Genomic DNA, 18,850 nt, shown 5'->3' on the forward strand with positions numbered 1-18,850 from the left:
TTATGCAAATGAGTCGGAGGGGCTCTCCTTCCTGCCGCTTAAATCCGGGAGAGAGGCTGGGAGGGAGCCAGGCACATCCGTTTCCAGCATCTCCTTCTTGTGGTCCCGCAGTGGGCGCCTGGGGGCTGGTGGATGCTCTCCTGCTGCTTCCAGGGAAGATGGTCAGATAAGGCTCTGCCCTCCGGTTCCTGGGTGTTCAGGTACACACCTGGCCGCTTGGCTTCTTGGCTGTTTCCTCCTGAGCACCAGCTGGTGCTGCTGAGAGTGCAGAGGCAACAGGGGGGCCTGTCCCTGGGGCTGTGAGGTCATGGGCTGGGCAGGCTGTCATCTGCAGGTCCCACTCGGTCCACAGTGACATGGGGCATTGAGGCTGGGGCGGGGGGTGACTTTAGGCCTGAAGCCTAGAGAAGGAGCAGATGAAGGCAAAATAAGGACCATGGCCCATCAGCCCCAGCCTCCCTCCCTCTGCCTCCTTCCCTCATAAAATATACTTCGAGGATTAATGAGTGCCCACCGTATCAGGTTCAGGGGATCCAGAGACAGAAGGACACCTGTCTAGCCTCAGGTTGTTCCCAGTATGGGAAGGGGACCCTTGCCATCCAGCAAGGTCATTGCAGTGCTAGGGGCTGCACAAAGGGCTGGACAGACCTGGGAAAAGGAAGGTCTCATCTGCCCTGGGGCAGTGGGATGGCCTCAAAGGAAAGAGCCCCGTGAGCTGCAGGATGAAGTTAAGGTAGGAGTTTGCAGTATGAGTGGCCAGTGGGGAAAAGGGCATTTCAGGAGGAGGAGCAGTATTCAAAGAGCCGTGGATATTTGAGAGCATGCCATGTGGAGGTGTACATGAAGGACAGGTAGACAGCGTACGGAAGTCACTGGAGGTGAGGCCAGACACATGGGCTCACATGGCCCAAGTGTCTCACTTTCCATGACTTTCTCCCACACAGGTGAGGCCAGTTCACTGGGGGCCTTGAATGCCCCACAAAGGAGGGTCAAGTTCATCCTGCAGGTGCTTGGGAGCCACTGTGGGCTCTGAGCTGGGCAGTGACCCAGCCAGATTAGTCAGGCAGAAAGGTCACCCTGGCAGTCCCAAGCAAAGAGATAGGAGGTCAGAGACTGTTGGAATAATTGTCCAGACTGGAGAGGTGCTGGTGGCCTAAACTGTGGTAGTAGCTAAGGAACAAAAGGAGGGAATGGATTTGAGGACATGTGACTGCTTGGCTGGAGGAGTCCAGGCTACACCCAGACTTCTGGCCTGGACAGTAGAACTCAAAGGGTAGACCAAGTTGAGGGTCCTTGGGGATGTACCCATGTAGAGTGGGGTCAGAAAGAGGACTGAGACGTAGTGATACCCCGCTAAGAGTCTGCTGGACCATCCTTGGTCTTCCACCAGACCTGGGTGGAGCTGTGGAGAGGAATGATGGAGGGGCTGCTGCTTCAGGCAGTGCAAAATTCCTGAATATCTCTCCCCAAGTGACCACCCTCCCACATCCCTGATTCAATGTACCCTGCTTCAGAGCTATAAATCATTGAATCCAACGTGCCCATTTTACAGGTGTGCAAACTGTGGCCCAGAGAGGGGATTGATTTACCTAAGGGTACTCAGCAAATTATGGCTGTTTTGTAACTTTTAAGACCCAGGTCTTTATTCTGAGAGCCACACGGCAGAGGGGCAAGGCTTGTCCCTGATGTCAGGTAGATGTGCTTAGCAGCTTATTAGCTGTATGGCCTGGACAAAGTATTCAACTCAGTTTCCCCAACTAAGGTACCGAGATCCCAGTGCTGTCCTCTTTCTGGGGGCCCAGAGCAGGTGTTTCAAGGTCCTAGTGGTAGATGGGAAACACTGGAGGCGTAGTAGTTAAGTGCTATGGCTGCTAACCAAAAAAGGTCCACAGTTCGAATCACCAGGCGCTTCTTGGAAACTCTACGGGGCAGTTGTACTCTGTTCTATAGGGTCGCTATGAGTTGGAATCGACTCGACTGCAGTGGGTAGTGGTAGATGGGAGTTTTCTTGATTTGGGCACTAACCTGCATAATCTTTGCAGGAAGCAGAAATGCTGGGGCCCCCATTGCTGGCCAGGTCAGAGACCACAGATGAGGAGATTTTCTAGGCCCAGTGGCACTGAAGGTCTCTGAGGGGCCAGAAATCCCCAGACAACTGGTGGAGCAGCTTTGGGCAGGGGCCTCTCTCTTGGGCTGGGTATTCTGAGACCTCAGGTGCTGCCTACCCTCAGATAGCTCCTGGGGCTCATGGCTCAGCCTCTCTCCCTGATGAATGCCTTCCCAGAGCCCAGTCCCACTCCTGCAGCCTGATCTAGCCTGAGCCCTGTGTGTCCCCAGGGTGGTCCTCATGGAGGCTGCGCCCATTCTCCTGGCTGGCAGTAGTGGCGTGCATCCTCTTCCCACTCTCCTTGGGCTGCACCATGCAGTGGTAAGACTCCAGGCTCTGGTGCCTCTGAGGTCAAATCCTACTTCTACCATTTCTCAGCTCTGTCCTTAGTTTCTACATCTGTGAGGCAGAGTAATGATAAGGCCTGTTGTATTGTGTTCAGGACTGATGACCTCATCAATAGCACTATCACGTACATAGCACTATTCTAGCAACTACATGTTTCAACTCATTTCACTCTCCCAATAGCCCTATTATTATCAACTCCATTTTACAGATGCGAAAATAAACATTATTTTTAGGTGGCAGAGCTGGGATTTTAACCCAGGTATTCTGACTCCAGAGTCTGCTCTTAGCCACCATCTGTACTGTGAAGCGTCTAGTGTAGACAACACTCTCTAGTAGTGGCAATGAGTAGTAGTTGGTGTCGTCAGATCATTGGGGTCTGGCTGCCCTACTGGTAGTGCCCAGGGCCTGGGCCCCTGAAGGGTCCTGCACCATCACTTCCTTATACCTGCTGATGGCCAGTGTTGGAGTGTGGGGCCCCAGCAGTGGGTGGGAGGCAGGCCAGGGCAGGGGAGTAGAAGTGGAGGCCTGAGTCAGCTGGTCCTGGGCTTGGCATCTCTCTCTGTAAGCTGGGCCTGGGAGGGGCAGGAAGCCTGAGAGAGCCGGAGAAAGCAGGACTCCTCAGAGGCAGGATGGTGGGCTGAAGGATGCCCAGGGGCTTCCCAGCCGAGAGCTAGCTTCTGCTGGCTGGTGGGTAGGCACAGGGAGCTGTGCGTGTGGGAGAGAGACAGAGAGATGGGGGAGGGGTATCTCTGTGCGCAGAGGAAGGATTTAACCTCCTGCCATCAGCTGCCAGCTTTTCTCATAATCCGTGTAGGTCCAACCGGGATCAGTAGAGTGTATTTACGCATTTCTGATGGACCAGGCTCATGTCTTGCTCCAGTGGGTGTGTCCTGTCTCCTGCGTCAAGCCTGGGTCTCCTCATCTCTCAGCTTCTCCTCCCCCACCCCCACCATAAATATCTCGTTGTCTGCTCTTCCTTACCTTCCCTAGCAAGGTTATAATTTAGGGGAAAAAAATCTCAGTAATTCAGACCCTAGTAATTTCTCACTTGTGATCATTAGTGTAAGGGATAGCTTTAGGTTTAGAATCCATCCTGTTGTTCTTGTTATTATTGGGTGCTGACAAATAGATTCCAACTCATACTGACCCCATACGACAGAGCAGAACTGCCCCATAGGGTTTTCTAGGCTTCAATCTTTACAAGGGCAGATCACCAGGTCTTTCTCCAGCAGAGCTGCTAGGTGGGTTCAAACCGCCCACTTTTCGATTAGCAGCTGAGTGCTTAATTGTCGTGTCACCAGGACTCCTTATAATTCATTCTGCATCTGAACAAAAACAGACTGCTAATCAGGTGACAAGGAACGATGTTTAATCCACTTGCTTAGAAGCACCTACTGTTATGTAGCACTTTAAAATTGCATTTGCGTATAAGGTGCGCCTGTGATAATACATTTAAAGCTTAGAGCAGTGACTGGTGCCAGGTAAGTAAGTGCTAAATAGATGGTGGTATGATGATGAGGAGGATGGCTGGTTATTAACTATTGAAGCAAATCCTCCCATGTCTTCTCTTCAGCTTAACATATGTACTTTAATTTTGCGTAAGTACTCGTATCCTAAGTCACTCCTCTCTAAGGCTGGGCCAGGGACCTTAGCCCCTCCAGGTTCTACCTGGATTCCTGAATTCTCTGGGGGCTCTGAACAGACGGCAACATCAATAGAAATGTTGTTGTTAGCTGCCGTTAAGTTGGCTCCCAACTCACAGCCACCCCGTGCACAACGGAATGAAATGCTGCCTGGTCCTGCATCATCCCCATAATCGGTTGTAGACCAGACCCTTGTGATCCATAGGGTTTTCATTGGCTGATTTTAAAAAATTTTTATTGTGTTTTAAGTGAGAGTTTACAAATCAAGTCAGTTTTTCATACAAAAATTTATATACACTTTGCTATGTACTCGTAGTTGCTTTCCCCCTAAGGAGACAGCATACTCCTTCTCTCTACCCTGTATTCCCGTGTCCTTTTGGCCAGCTTCTTTCCCCCTCTGCCTTCTCATCTCCCCTCCAGACAGGAGCTGCCCATGTAGTCTCATGGGTCTACGTGAGCCAAGAACCTCACTCCTCACCAGTATCATTTTCTATCTTATAGTCCAGTCCAATCCCTGTCTGAAGAGTTGTCTTTGGGAATGGTTCCAGCGTTGGGCTAAGAGACGGTCTGGGGACCATGACCTCTGGGGTCCTTCTAGTCTCAGTCAGACCATTAAGCCTGCTCTTTTTACGAGAATTTGAGGTCTGCATCCCACTGCTCTCCTGCTCCATCCGGGATTCTCTGTTGTGTTTCCTGTCAGGGCAGTCATCGGTTGTAGCCAGGCACCATCTAGTTCTTCTGGTCTCAGGCTGCTGAAGCCTGTGGTTTATGTGTCCCTTTCTGTCTCTTGGGCTCATAATTACCTTGTGTCTTTGCTGTTCTTCATTCTCCTTTGCTCCAGGTTGGCTGAGACCAATTGATGCATCTTAGATGGCTGCTTGCTAGTATTTAAGACCGCAGATGCCTCTCACCAGAGTGTAATGCAGACCATTTTCTTAATACATTTTGTTATGCCAATTGACTTAGATGTCCCCTGAAACCATGGTCCCCAAACCCCTGCCCTTGCTACTCTGGCCTTCAAAACATTTGGTTTATTCAGGAAATTTCTTTGCTTTTGGTTTAGTCCAGTTGTGCTGACCTCTTCTGTATTGTGTGTTGTCTTTCCCTTCTCCTAAAATAGTTCTTGTCTACTAGCTAGTGAATACTTCTCTCCCTCCCTCCCTTCCCACTCTCGTAACCATTAAAGAATATTATCTTCTCTGTTTAAACTATTTCTTCAGTTCTTATAATAGTGGTTTCATACAATATTTGTCCTTTTGCAACTGACTAATTTCACTCAGCATAATGCCTTCCAGATTCCTCCATGTTATGAAATGTCTCACGGATTCATCATTGTTCTTTATCGATGCATAGTATTCCATTGTGTGCATATACCATAATTTATTTATCCATTCATCCATTGATGGGCACCTTGGTTGTTTCCATCTTTTTGCTGTTGTAAACAGTGCTGCAATGAACATGGGTGTGTGTACATCTGTTTGTGTAAAGGCTCTTATTTCTCTAGGATATATTCCAAAGAGTGGGATTGCTGGGTCATATGGTAGTTCTATTTCTAGCTTTTTAAGGAAGCGCCATATCAATTTCCAAAGTGGTTGTACCATTTTACATTCCCACCAGCAGTGTATAAGTGTTCCAGTCTCTCCACAACCTCTCCAACATTTATTATTTTATGTTTTTTGGATTAATGTCAGTCTAGTTGGAGTGAGATGGAATCTCATTGTAGTTTTGATTTGTATTTCTCTAATGGGTAATGATTGTGAACATTTCCTCATGTATTTGTTAGCAACCTGAATGTCTTCGTTAGTGAAGTGTCTGTTTGTACCTTTTGCCCATTTCTTAATTGGGTTATCTTTTTGTTGCTGAGTTTTTGCAGTATCACGTAGATTTTAGAGATCAGACGCTGATCAGAAATGTCATAGCTAAAACTTTTTTCCCAGTCTGCAGGTAATCTTTTTACTCTTTTGGTGAAGTCTTTGGATGAGCATACGTATTTGATTTTTAGGAGCTCCCAGTTATCTAGTTTCTTTTCTGGTGTTTGTGCATTGTTAGTAATCTTTTATATACTGTTTATGCCATGTATTAGGGCTCCTAACGTTGTCCCTATTTTTTCTTCCATGATCTTTGTCATTTTAGATTTTATACTTAGCTCTTTGATCCACTTTGAGTTAGTTTTTGTGCATGAGTAGGTATGGGTCTTGTTTCATTTTTTTGCAGATGGATATCCAGTTATGCCAGCACCATTTGTTAAAGAGACTGTCTTTTCCCTATTTAACTGACTTTGGGCCTTTGTCAAATATCGGCTGCTCATATGTGGATGGATTTATGTCTGGATTCTCAATTCTGTTCCCTTGGTCTATGTATCTGTTGTTGTGCTAGTACCAGGCCATTTTGACTACTGTGGCAGTATAATAGGTTCTAAAATCAGGTAGAATGAGGCCTCCCGCTTTGTTCTTCTTTTTCAGTAATAATTTACTTATTCGGGGCCTCTTTCCCTTCCATATAAAGTTGGTAATTTGTTTCTTGATCTCATTAAAACATGTCTTTGGAATTTGGATCAAAAGTGTGTTGTATCTATAGATCGCTTTTGGTAGAATAGATATTTTTACAATGTTAAGTCTTCCTATCCATGAGCAAGATATGTTATTCCGCTTACGTAGGTCTCTTTTGGTTTCTTGCAGCAGTGTCTTGTAGTTTTCTTTATAAGGTCTTTTACGTCCCTGGTTAGGTTTATTCTTAAGTATTTTATCTTCTTGGGGGCTACTATAAATAGTATTGATTTGGTGATTTCCTCTTAGATGTTCTCTTTGTTGGTGTAGATGAATCCAGCTGATTTTTGTATGTTTATCTTGTATTCTGATGCTCTGCTGAACTCTTCTATTAGTTTCAGTAGTTTTCTTGAGGATTCTTTAGGGCTTTCTGTGTCATCTGCAAATAGAGGTACTTTTCCTTTTTCCTTACCAATCTGGAGGCCCTTTATTTCTTTATCTAGCCTGATTGCTCTGGCTAGGACCTGCAGCACAATGTTGAATAAGTGTGGTGATAAAGGACACCCTTGTCTGGTTCCCGTTCTCAAGGGGAATGCTTTCAAACTCTCCCCATCTAGGATGATGTTGGCTTTTGGCTTTGTGTAAATGCTCATTGGCTGATTTTTTAATTAGATTGCCAGGCCTTTCTTCTTAGTCTGTCTTAGTCTGGAAGCTCCAGTGAAACCTGTTAAGCATCACAGTAACACACAAGCCTCCACTGACGGATGGGCAGTGGCTGCGCATGAGGTGCATTGGCTGGGAACCGAGCCTGGATCCCCCACATGGAAAGTGAGAATTCAATAGAAATACCTATTATTTTATGAGCTAAGCACTGTGGCTTACAGACATTGTTATTCAGTCCTCACAAGCATGCTATCTCCCTGTGAGAGAAGAGGTAGTTTGCCCAGTCACACGGGAGTAGAGCCTGCCTGTCTGATGTTAAGGCTAAACTCCCAACCTCCACCTGGGTGGGGTGGGCACATCCATCCACCCTTCCTGGCAGGTGACACAGATCTTATCACAGGCAAATGTTTGCTTACAGTTGGGGGCTCTGTGGGTGTGGGCTGCGTCTGGCACACTCTGTCCTGGGAAAAGAAACCTGGTTTCTTCTTCTTTCCTTTCTGCTCAGCATGGACCGTGACCCCTCTGTCCAGTGCAGGCAGGGCAGGCTGGCCCTCCAGCCCAAGCCTAGGGGCGTGAGTAGGTGCGTCTTTGTCTCCTGAGGTTCTGAGAAAGGGCCGTTGGCAGTGGGCGCAGGGCCTGGGAGGGGCACCCAGCTCCAGGCTTTTTTCTCAGATTCCCCTTCAGTCTCCACCCCTGCCTCTGCACCTGTTGTGTTCCCATCATCCTGGGCGGCTGGCAGCTGTCACTGCTGGGGCACCTATCCCAGTCCCAGAGGACACCCTATGGGCTCCTTGGCTCCAGTTTTTCTGCAGCATGCAGCTCACACTCTCTCTCTTTGTTTTTGTCATCTCCATCCACATCTCCCTCTCTTCCAGAAGATAGGCAGCAGCCTCCACTCTTGTCCTGGTTCTGGGCATGAGAGGAAGCCTTGGGGTAGGGTTTCCTGCTCCCCATTCTCCAGCCCCAGGGTTAAAAGCCTGCTTAATAGGTTAGGGAGCATGGCTCTGGCCTTAAGCCCCAAATGCCAGGTGACTCATCAGCTCGATCAAATTATCCCTTGTTCTTGATTTGAAAAACACAATAGCAACCAGGAGCTGTGTCCCAGCTCCTCCCCAGCAGGGCCCTGTTCCCTCCCTGACCTCTCTTTTTGGGCCTGTCCAGATGCTAGCCTTTCCCTACCCCAATAAAAGAAGTTATCCATTCTTCCTTATCCAGTTTGACCTTCTCCGCCTCCTGATGTCCTGACCTATATGTCATATTAAACATAGCACTAAAAAAAACTAGAAGACATTAAACCTGGGTTCAAGTCCACTGTGTGACCTTGGGAAAGTTTCTGCAACTTACTAGACTTCCTTTGCTACATCTGTAAAATGAACACGATACTTCTTTGCTTGCCTGAAGATAGAGACTGGTCCTCATGAGAGATCTTGGAGTCTGTGATTCTGATGGTTTCCACTGGCCAGTGGATTTGTTCCATGTTATTTACTGCAGTTTCTGGGCCTGCCTTAGACTTTAAATTCTGAGAGGGCAGGTTTCAGCCTTGGAATGAGGGTGTCCTGGGGTTGGTCCTTGAGGGGCATGGATGACAAAGAACTTGGTGAGGAAAGGGTTGAGCTAGGTAGCCCAGCATAGAAACCAAGATGGCACCAAACAGGGAAGAGGAGCCAGTAGAAAGGGGTCAGGAGATGGGGAAATGTCAGGGAGAAGAGGGAGACTGTGATGGGGAGGGTCTTGGGAGCTGGATACGCTCAGAGAGCCAAGGAGACAAAGTTCCCCAGATGAGGCCAGAGGGAAATACAGCCAGGAGTTAGCCAGGCAGGGAGAAGGTTTCTGCCTGAAGTCTGACAGGGATTCTTTCAGTCCAGGGAACTCCTCAAAGGCACATCCAGCCCTGTTTTTTCCCTGTCGATTTTGAGGTATTACAGCCTCCACCTAGAGGCTCTGGTTTCTCCAAGATTTGCAGGATAGGATCTCTAGCTCTGGTCTTGGTCACCTGTGGGTGGACAGGAAGTCCAGCTTATGCCTGTTCATAGTCTCCCCTGCCTCCATTTAAGCTCCATCTCAGGGATGCTACCCTCGTTCCACTGGAAAATAACTAGACTTTGCCTCCACATAAAACCCAATTCCTTAAGGATAAGGCTCATCCTCACTTGTCTTCTGTTCTTCAAACAAAAGAATCTGCTGTCCTTTGAACTTTTCTGGATAGAGCATGAGTTTCGATATCAGGCAGGCCTGGGTTCGAACCCTAGCTCGATTCTTCCCTTCCGTATAACCTTGGGCAGATAACAAACCTCTGAGCCTCTGTTTTATAGACTACAAAATAGTGATGATCATAACTCCTAAAGGCATATTGTGAGGATTCGGTGAGACTACGCATGTGAGATGCTTAGCACAGTGCCTGGCTCATGGAAAGTATTAAATAAATGGACCCCTTCTGTAGCTTTTCTTATAGAGTTTCTATTCCCCTTTCATATCCTTTCCAAAGTATGGCACAGAAAGGGACACTAAGATGATTTAGCCAAAAGAACCTAATTCCTTGATCCCAGAGGGCTTCCGCGGGGACCTGGAATTGCCTTGTCCATCTCCCCATTACACCATTGGCTTCTGAAGGGTAGGCATTGGGTCTTGTGTACCACTTATAGCTCTGATGCCTGGGCCATAGTTGGCATTCATTGAATGCTTGATGAATGAATGAATGATGTAGTTCAGTGGTTTTCTAACCCCTTTTAGTGACAGAATCCTTTTGCCAAATGAAATTTTATGTGATGCCCAATGAATAAAACAGAGAAGGATTGCGACTCAGGCTGCCATCTCGTGAGGCTGCCTCCTCTGTAGGGGTGCCAGACAAGGCTCTGGGGAAGGTCGGGGAGGGAAGCCTTAGCTACAGGACATTGCCACTTCCTATTTAAATATGGGAAGGGAGTGTGGGAAAGAGCTGGAAAACCCCCTCAGACAGTGGTGCTGTGAAGGCTCAGGGGTTGGCCCAGGCTCCCCCCCACTTCTCCACTCCATTTTCACAGACCCAGGCTCAAGTGGCCAGAGAGAGGCCTCCAGGTCACTGAGCCCTACCCTGCCCCCATCCCTGCTTGGTTACTTCCTCACAGTCCTGTCTGTGGATATTTTCTGGGTGCCGGCTCTGTGGGGCATGGTGCTGGGCCTGAGGAGTGCAGAGCCCAGGCAGAAACAGGCCAACCCTGCTGGATGCCACCTCATTCTCCCCAGGCGCCTCTTGCCTTCCCCAGTGCATTCTCCGTACCAGATGGCGGAGTGATCTTTCTGAAATGCAGGTCTGGACTTGTTGCCTCCCTGCAGAAATCTGTTGAGGGTTCCCTATAGCTCTCAGAAAAAGACCTGATTCTTCAACCTACCCTTCAAGACCCACCTGGTGTGTCCCCAGACCACCTTGGCTTGTCAGGCTCCTCCTTGCTCTCTCTGCTCCAGTCATGCCAGCCTTGCTTCTCTTGCTTTTCCAGCCACAGGGCCTTTGTACATGCTGTCCTCATGGTCTGGAGCACCCTTCCCCTAACCTACCTCCTCAACACATGGACATGCCTACTTATCCTTCTGATCTTGCCTTCACCATTGCTCTTCAAGGAAGCCTGCCCTGAGCCCTGAGCACCTTGCTCCTTTCTTTCAAAATACTTTTCTAGGATTGTCATCATATGTTCCTTAGTGAGAATACTAAATAAGCATTTGCTTCCCTCTAGACTATAAGCCCATGAGAGCCAGGGCCTGCCTATTGTTGATCACCATTGCATCCCCAGGGCATAGCTTGGTGTCTGGTACAGTGTAGGTGCTCGGTAAATGTTGGTTGATTTGAATTGTTGAGATACACCCAGGAAAAGCCGGGGCAAGCACAGAAGGCCACAGCTAGGCCATGGCTATCTCTGTAGGGTAGAGTAAGACAAGAGTTGGGAGAGGCATAGCTCAGGAGCTCAGAGGAGAGACAAGCTCCAAGAAGGGGGGCCTACTCTGTACCTGGGGTACCATGAGGCTTCCCAGAAGAGGTGGTCCCAGTGCCAGCTGGATTGAAAGGGGACATTTCAAGTAGGGAGAAGACAGGAGCCAAGGTGGGAAGGAGGCTGGCGTGGGGATGCTGGGTCATGAGAAGACCACGATGGCCACGTGTGGATGTGTGAGTGGGGAAGGGCCCAGCCATGTGCAACAAAAGGCACTCAGGGTGAAAGGGTGAACCTGCTGCTGCAGGAACAGTCCCCAGAGCAGCCTCTTTTTGCCTGTTTCTTTATCTGTAAAATGGGCATTATAATACAACTTATCTCTTAGGGTTGAACAAGTTAATATATGTAATGTGTTTGGAACAGTGTCTGGCACACAGTAAGACCTTGTAATTGTTTGCTGTTACTATGATGTTTAGCCTACAAAAGGAGTTTGAGTTATTTCCTCTTGGTCAGACTGACTTGGCCTCCCCCCAGGTGAGCCAGGTGTGTATGCCAGGGAGTGTGTCTGTGTGTGTAGAGGGGACTGTGCACAGTCACGTGTACAGGTGCCTTAGGAAGGGGGCTGCCTTGTGTGAAACTGGGTGTCGCAGCTTCACAGGCACACTTCTGGGAGGAGGATTAGCACGCTGGGCTTGTGGCTGTCCCACCAAGGGCTGCCCAGCGCTCTGGCTGATGAAGCCAGTCAGGCCCTAGTGTCCCTCCCCTTCTCCACACCACACCTCTTCCCCAGGCCCATGCAGGGGTGGTAGCTGCTGGGGGCTCAGAGCCTAGCACAGCCCGTCACAGCTCCCCAGGCCAGGCCTCTGAGCTCCATCTGATAGGCTGTAGCCCCCTCCTTTCCCATGCTTCTTCCCCACCCCTACGATTCTGCTCTCCTGCCCACCCACTGGTCTTCCCTCCCCACCCAGACCTTTCCCTGGGAACCCAGCTCTCTGGCACTGAGGACAGGGCCTGGGGACAGGGCTAGGGCCTGGGAGGAGAGAGCTGTCCTGTCATATTGGGAGAGGTCCCTGTCCTGAGGAGAGCCTGCAACTGACCTCCTGGCTCTGCCCCTGACCTGCTGCGTAACCTCCGGCAAGTTCCTTAGCCTCTCTGGGCCTCCACTTTCTTTTCTGTAAAAGGGGTATAATAGTAGTCCTCCCACGTAGGATATAAACCAGGTGGTGCAGGCACAGTGCCTGGTACACAGGGAGTGCTCAGTGCATGGTGGCTGCTCTTTTGAGGATAATTTGGGTGCCCAGCGGCCCACCTAGTGCTAGAGAGGACAGTCCACATGTGTCTGGTGTGTGGCAGGTGGCTGAGTGTGCCTGTGTTTGCGTGTGACATGGGGTAGTTGAAGAGTGTGGGTCTCTATATATTGGGGGGTGTGTGTATGCATGTGTATGAATGAAGGGACAGTTTGGTGTGGGGACAAATGTGTGGATTCCTGTGCCAGACTGTGTAGATTTCAATCCCAGCCCTACTACTTTCTAGGTAGGCAACTTCTCTTTGTCTCAGTTTTCTCATCTGTAAGATTTTAATAATAATGGCACCTATTGATAGTAACAATAGTGCCGCCCTCGTTATTCAGCCTGAGGACAGACGGAGTTAATACATGCAAAGCACTTGGAAAGGTGCCTGGAAGAAGGTAGAAACGGTGTTAGCGTTTTGTTAGCTCCACTACCTGGATTGTACACCCTTTGAGGGCAGAGCCAGGGTCTGTTGTGCTCACCAGACATCCTCCCGCCTAGCCCAGGGTCTGTGTGTAGTAGCTGCATAAAGCCGTGTGAGGAATGAATATGTGTGTAGGCCTGGGTGATTGGTGAGGCAGATACACGCCTATGCCCCTCCATCCATGTTTGCCTGTGTTGGGGATGAGGTGTGTGATGGGCAAAGCGTGCAGCCTGTCTGTGTGTCTGTATGTGTCTGCTGGGACTGGGGCATCTCCAGCGCTTTCTGGAGCCGGCTATTTCAGGAAGCCTCCAGTCTCCTCCTCCTTATGTAAATAAACATGACAGATCCCATCGCCTGTACCAGTGCGGGAGGCGGGGGAGGCTTCGGGAGTGGGTGGGAGCTAGGAGGCAGCAGGGAGCGGGCCAGAGGGGTGTGTGCGTGTGTGGGGCCACCTCACGGGTGGGAGCGCTTGGGGGCGCGGGAGGGGCTGCGGCTTGGCCCTGCCATGCCGGCCGCTGGGGGAGGAGGAGGGGAGCTGGCAGCCAGGGCAGCTCGGTGACGAGGCTGGCCAGCCAAACGGAGGTGGCTGCGCTGCCCGCTGCCCACGATGGGGGGACAGATCACCCGGAGTACCGTCCAAGGTAAGGCCTCAGCTGATGCTTGGGGGTCCACCCACCCCCAGCCCGGGGACCATTTGGGGAGGCTGGAGTGGAGGGGTGCTGGGGTGGAGGGCATGCTCATCCCCTCCACCTCCTCAGTCTTTGATGGGCTCCGGGCAGCGGGCACTGGAGTGGGGGACAACAAGGGGAAGCTGGGGAGAGGAGAAAGGGGGGCTGTCTCTGACAGCCGTGGGAGGTCAGGCAGCTGAGTCTCCCCAAGAAGGCTCCTTGTCTTCGTACCTCCCTGGGGTGCTGACAAGCCCCCAAGTGGGATGTGAGGTCCTGGGTGTTTGTATTCCCTCTCCCCTGCTGAGGCCAAACACTTAGACAGCAGGGGGACCTGTTTGTGGGGCCTGGGATGTGGGCCGTGGAGGTCAGAGCCGTGTTCCGTGATGAAGCCTCGGAGAGATGTGCAGGCACACGCGTGTGTGCATGTGCGTGCTTGCATGTCTGTTGTGAATGTGCATCGGAGGTGTCTGTGGGTGTGTACCTGTGCCAGTTTGTGCATACCACATGAGTGTGGAAGTCACAGCCCCTGCATTGTCTGACTTCAGTTCTCAAAGCATGTGCTCTGCCTGGGAGGCCAAAAACTTCCCACACTTGGGGTTCATGTCCACAGTCAGACAGACCGACAGCAGGCAGGTGGAGGAGCAGAAGGGAGGCACACTGGTTGGCTGCGCATTTGTAGGGCGCCTGCTTGTCCCAGCTCCTGCCCCCTTCCCACCCCGGCTCTAGTGCTGTGGTCTTGTTTGCTTTCCTTCTTGTGGGGAGGGGGGCGTTATCCTGGAGGAGAGGAGGGAGGGTCTGAGCTTGGAGAGCAGCAGCACAGGGAGGGGGTGTGTGCCCGTGGGGTTCCCTTGAGGCCCCTGCTGTTCATAGGCCTGTTCAGCTGTAGCTGGGCCCCACCCTGCACACATGTGGCATGTTTTGGGGGCAACACGGCCGATGTTGTGGTACCAGACCCAGAAGCGGGGAGCCTTCCTGGGGACTTGTTTTGTCAACACTGGGCCCCAGGAACTGGGTTCCTTTATAAACTGGCTGGTGCCAGACAGCATGGGCTGACCTTGGGGAGTCCCTGCCACACTCCCCCAAGTCCCCTCCTCTCCCCTTGGGCTGGGTATTAGGAGATGGGGCAGTGTCCATCTGCTGAGTCTACTGGGCAGAGAAACCTTGGAGAGGCCGGGAAGGAAGGAGGGTGGTGGAAGAGTGGGTGGGAAGCTGTGGCCAGGACTGGTGGGCAGGTGGCTTCTCCCTTTCTAGGTTCTGGACTTTGGGAGAGTAATTTCTAATTAAAAACAAAAACAAAAAAAGGCAGAGAAGGAGACATGGGAAAAGCAAACCATTGGCTCTCTTAAAAGGAAATGAATTTCGTCCTGGGCCTGGAGGGCTAAGTGACAGATGGAAGGCCCTGGAAGACACATAATCCGGAGCCAGGCCAGGGGCAGTGCCAGTGGCATGGGCCTTGGCCTGAGACTCGAGCTGTGGTGACCTGAGCCTGGCCCTGCTTGTCTGTGGGGTGGGAACTCTTCTCAGGGCTCCTTGGCCCCAGCGAGCCCTGTTGGCAGAGGGTCTGGAACAGATTGGCATTTTCCGCTGGAGTCAGACTTGGACAAGTGGGTGGCCTGGGAAGAACAGAGAGGCCCTCAAAGTGGACTCAGGACACAGCACACTGCCCACTGGCTGCCTTGGAGCATAGGTTTTGTAGGGGATGAAGACCCTGAGACCAATGGCATATGGCCGTCAAGGGCTCACGGTCTGGAGTAGACAGACATGTGTTCAGGCCCTGGCTCTGCCACTTTCTTTGTTGTGTGGTGAGAGCGGGTATCTTCCTGAGCCTCAGTTTTCTCATCTGACAGTGGGGCAAATAATAGTACCTTCATCATAGGACTGTTGTGAGGATGAAATGAGACAATATGTGTAGAACGGTTCACATGGGAAAATCAAGAAGGCCTAGAAAGGCATTCCAAGGCTGGGGTCCTCTCCCCTCCCTCTTCCCCTGGGGGACAGGAGGATAGCTTGGGGTGGACTGAGAACTCTAGGAATTTGTCCTCCAGGCTGGGTAGCTGTTGGTGAATAATCAAAGTGCTATCTCCCTTGGCCTCCATGCCCTGCAAGATCACCCTCCTCAGACGAGCCTCTGTTAAGCTGGCCTTGGGCTCTGCCTCAACAGGCCATGAACAGGAAGAGGGAATCGAGGGTTCTGGAGAGGTGGTCCCCTATGCCCATGTAGCCCCATAGCCTGAACCCTTGCATGCATGTAAGTCCTCACATGAACGAACACACCCACATCCTCACATACTTGTGCCTGTGTGGTCAGTGCACACTGGCTGTTCTGGTTTCCTCCTTGTGGGTGGTGAATGGGGGGAGTGGGGGTGCAGAGGTTTTGTGCCTTCCTAGGGGCCTCGGGGTCTTCAGATTGCTGAGTTAAAGTAAGAGGCAAGGGGAGTGTAGTGGTGGCTGACCCAGGACCCTGTGTGGGTTTATCTAGTGTGTGTTTGTGTGCATGTTTTGGCTATGTTTACATGGTGTAATGGTCGTGTGCCTGTGAGTCGGCCGTCTCTGTTTGTGTACCTGTGTGGTTGCATATCTATGTGTGTTGTTGTGTCTGTTTCCATGTGTGAACACCCACATTTGAGGCCCTCCATGCTTGACATGTCCTTGTTACTTTGTAGATGTCTGTGTTTCTGTGTCAGTGTGCACGCCTGTGTTGTGTGTGTGTGGTGGAGCTGGTGGTGAGGAGCTGGGCTCCTCTGGGACCAGCCTGGCAGGAAACCGATGGCAGAAATTAATTCCCATTTGGAAAATGGTTTCAGCAGTTACATGCTTGATCTCTTTCATCCGGCAGATTTCCAGAGCTGTTCCCAGTCTTTGGGGCAGGATGGCGGAGGGCGGGGTGGGGACTGCACTGAGGGAGTCAGAACTGTTAGGAGCCCTCCCCTCCTCTTTCCTCCTTTCTCCTCCTCTCCTCTCCCCTCCCCTCTCCTCCCTTCCCTTCTCTGCCTCCCTCAACACTCCCTCCAGGGCTGAGGGGTTGTGTGTGGGTGACACACACATGTGCAGCAGACACAGGAGTAGAGACACATGTCACTCCCAGGTTGGTCTCTGGACTTAACAAACCCTAGAAACGAAGGATGTCAGGGTGCAGGGACCTGAGAGATTGGTTCCCACTCTCTCGTTTCACAAAGGCGGTTGCGGTGGCCCCAGAGTGGGGCAACAGCTAACCCAGCGGCGGCTTAGAGGGGAAAACAGGCCTTGTTCCTTCTGCAGCCAGCTTCCTACTTCTGCTTCTGGGTTCCTTAATTCTCAAACAGGCAGCAGGGGCGGAGGCATCAAATGGCCTTATGGGACTCAGGATTAGCCCCAAGGGAGCCACCTGTCTCCTGGCAGCAGCTCTGGAGGCTTAGGCCAAGGTGATCCCTGGAGGCTGGAAGATGTGTGTGTGGACCGATGTATGCACTCATCCACACCCCTTGTGCACCTGTGGGTCCTGGGCCAGTGAGTCAGGTTGATTCATCTCTGTATTTCCTAACTCAGCCCGTGCCTGGCACACATGAGCATACAGTAGGTGCTTGGTGAATGGGTAAGAGGGAAGAGGGTGGGTGCAGGCCCGTGTCCGGCTGGATCATGTAGCAGTTGGAGCTGAAGGTGGACTGAAGGGGCAGGTGGGATGGAGCCATCAGATGAGACCTGAGCTAGGCCCTGAGGCCAGGCAAAGCTTGGAATGCAAAGGGAAGGGGAGGCGGGTGTTCTTGGTGGGAGTGTGGATCCTGCTTCACTCTTACTGTCTGTGTGACTTTGGGTCAGTCCCCACATCTGTCTGAGTCTCACTGTCCACTTCTGTAAATTGGAAACGGTAAGATTTCCCTCGTAGGCTTATAGGAAGAAGAAGTGAGTGAGTCAAACGGCAGTGTGCCTTGCGCACAGTGTGCGCTCTGTGAATGGAGGATGCTTTTCTGGATGTTTCATGGAGGCTCCTCCAGGCATGTGTGTGCCGGTATCAGTGCCCACGTTCATGCACCTGGCTGCCCCCGAGGACCCCGATTTCATCCTCTGCATCCCCCAGCCGGGACTTGGCCCCCAGCACTGAATGTACACCCACCATCTGTGTGTGCGCACGCATGTACCCATGGCTGAGTGTGGATTTGTATCAGGGGAACTAAGGCTGATGGTGTGTGTGGTGTGCAGCTCCTTGTGACTGAGCCTGGGCAGGGCTTGCCCTCATTTCCAGGCCTGAGGGGCTTTCAGGAAGGTGTGGGAAGACAGGGACAGGAGCTGAGCCCAGAATAGTTATCTCTGGAATCCCCTTCTGGAATCTTAGGGTGGGGCAGAGGGAAGGGAGAAGGAGGAGCTGGTCCCTCTCCCAGCAGAGAGGATTTTGGGAGGCACAGCTGTGTGCACATCTGGCTGTGGGAAATGTCAGAGATTGGGATGTTGCAGTGTGAGTGAGAGCAGAAGGCTCAGCTGGAGATTAACTTGGCTCTGAAGATGCCTGTCCTATGCACCCCCTGTCGCCCTCTCTCACCACCTCATCGTCATGAATTCCTTCCAGGGAGTGGCAGGAGCTGCTGTGTACATAGCCGGCCACTCTGGGGGTGATGGCAGGGTGCTAACGTGACCCCTAAGCCCAGGCCAAAAATGATGAAGGGATATGCGTGTGGGTTGCAGAGGCCCCAAGACACTGACCTGGATGGAGGGGAGGGTCGTGTAGGGGAGAGGGGGCTGAGCATGCTGGCCAGCTAGCAGGGGCCTGCTGGGGAGGGCTGTGCAGTGAGACAGATTCGTTTACAGCCCAGATCTGCTGCTTATCTGCTATGTGACCTTAGGTAAATCATTAACCTCCAAGAGCCTTTGTTTCCTTATCTGTAAAATTGGGCTATTAATACCGTATTAGTTATCTATTGCTGCATAACAAATTAACAAAATTTGAATGGCTTAAAACTACTCACATGTATTATCTTACAGTTTCGGTGGGTCAGAAATCTGGGCATAGCTTAGCTTGGTGCCTTTGTCTCTTATGAGGTTGCAGGCAAGTTATTGGCTGGGGCTGTGGTCTCAACTGAAGGCTCGACTGGAATCCATATCCAAGCTTACTCACATGGTTAATGGCAGGCCTTGGTCCTTCACCACATGGGCTTCTCCACGGGTCTGCCTTACAATATGACACATGATTTCTCCCAGAGGGAACAATCGAAGAAAGAACAAGAGCTAGAGTAACCAAGACAGAAGCCGCAGTCTTTTTATAATCCAATCTTGGAAGTGACATTGCATTTCATCTCCTGCATTCTATTCAGTAGAAGCTAGTTGCTAGATCTAGCCCACATTCAAGGGGAAG

The 18,850-nt window shown here is 51.1% G+C and overlaps 1 protein-coding gene across 2 annotated transcripts in view; it reads left to right on the top strand.

The window, feature by feature from the left end:
• NEURL1 (neuralized E3 ubiquitin protein ligase 1) overlaps positions 1–18,850 on the top strand; it is a 74,916-nt gene that overhangs the window by 26,456 nt on the left and 29,610 nt on the right. The window contains exon 1 of one of the 2 annotated variants that reach the window (XM_049855851.1): positions 13,420–13,500. The exons of the other annotated variant lie outside the window; for it this stretch is intronic. Coding sequence (XP_049711808.1) covers positions 13,467–13,500 — 34 coding nt within the window. The 5' untranslated portion in view covers positions 13,420–13,466. Of the gene's footprint in view, positions 1–13,419; positions 13,501–18,850 lie in introns of those variants that run through there. 2 annotated transcript variants of the gene reach the window in all.

Source organism: Elephas maximus, chromosome 16 (assembly GCF_024166365.1).
Source record: "Elephas maximus indicus isolate mEleMax1 chromosome 16, mEleMax1 primary haplotype, whole genome shotgun sequence".
Lineage (NCBI taxonomy): Eukaryota > Metazoa > Chordata > Mammalia > Proboscidea > Elephantidae > Elephas > Elephas maximus.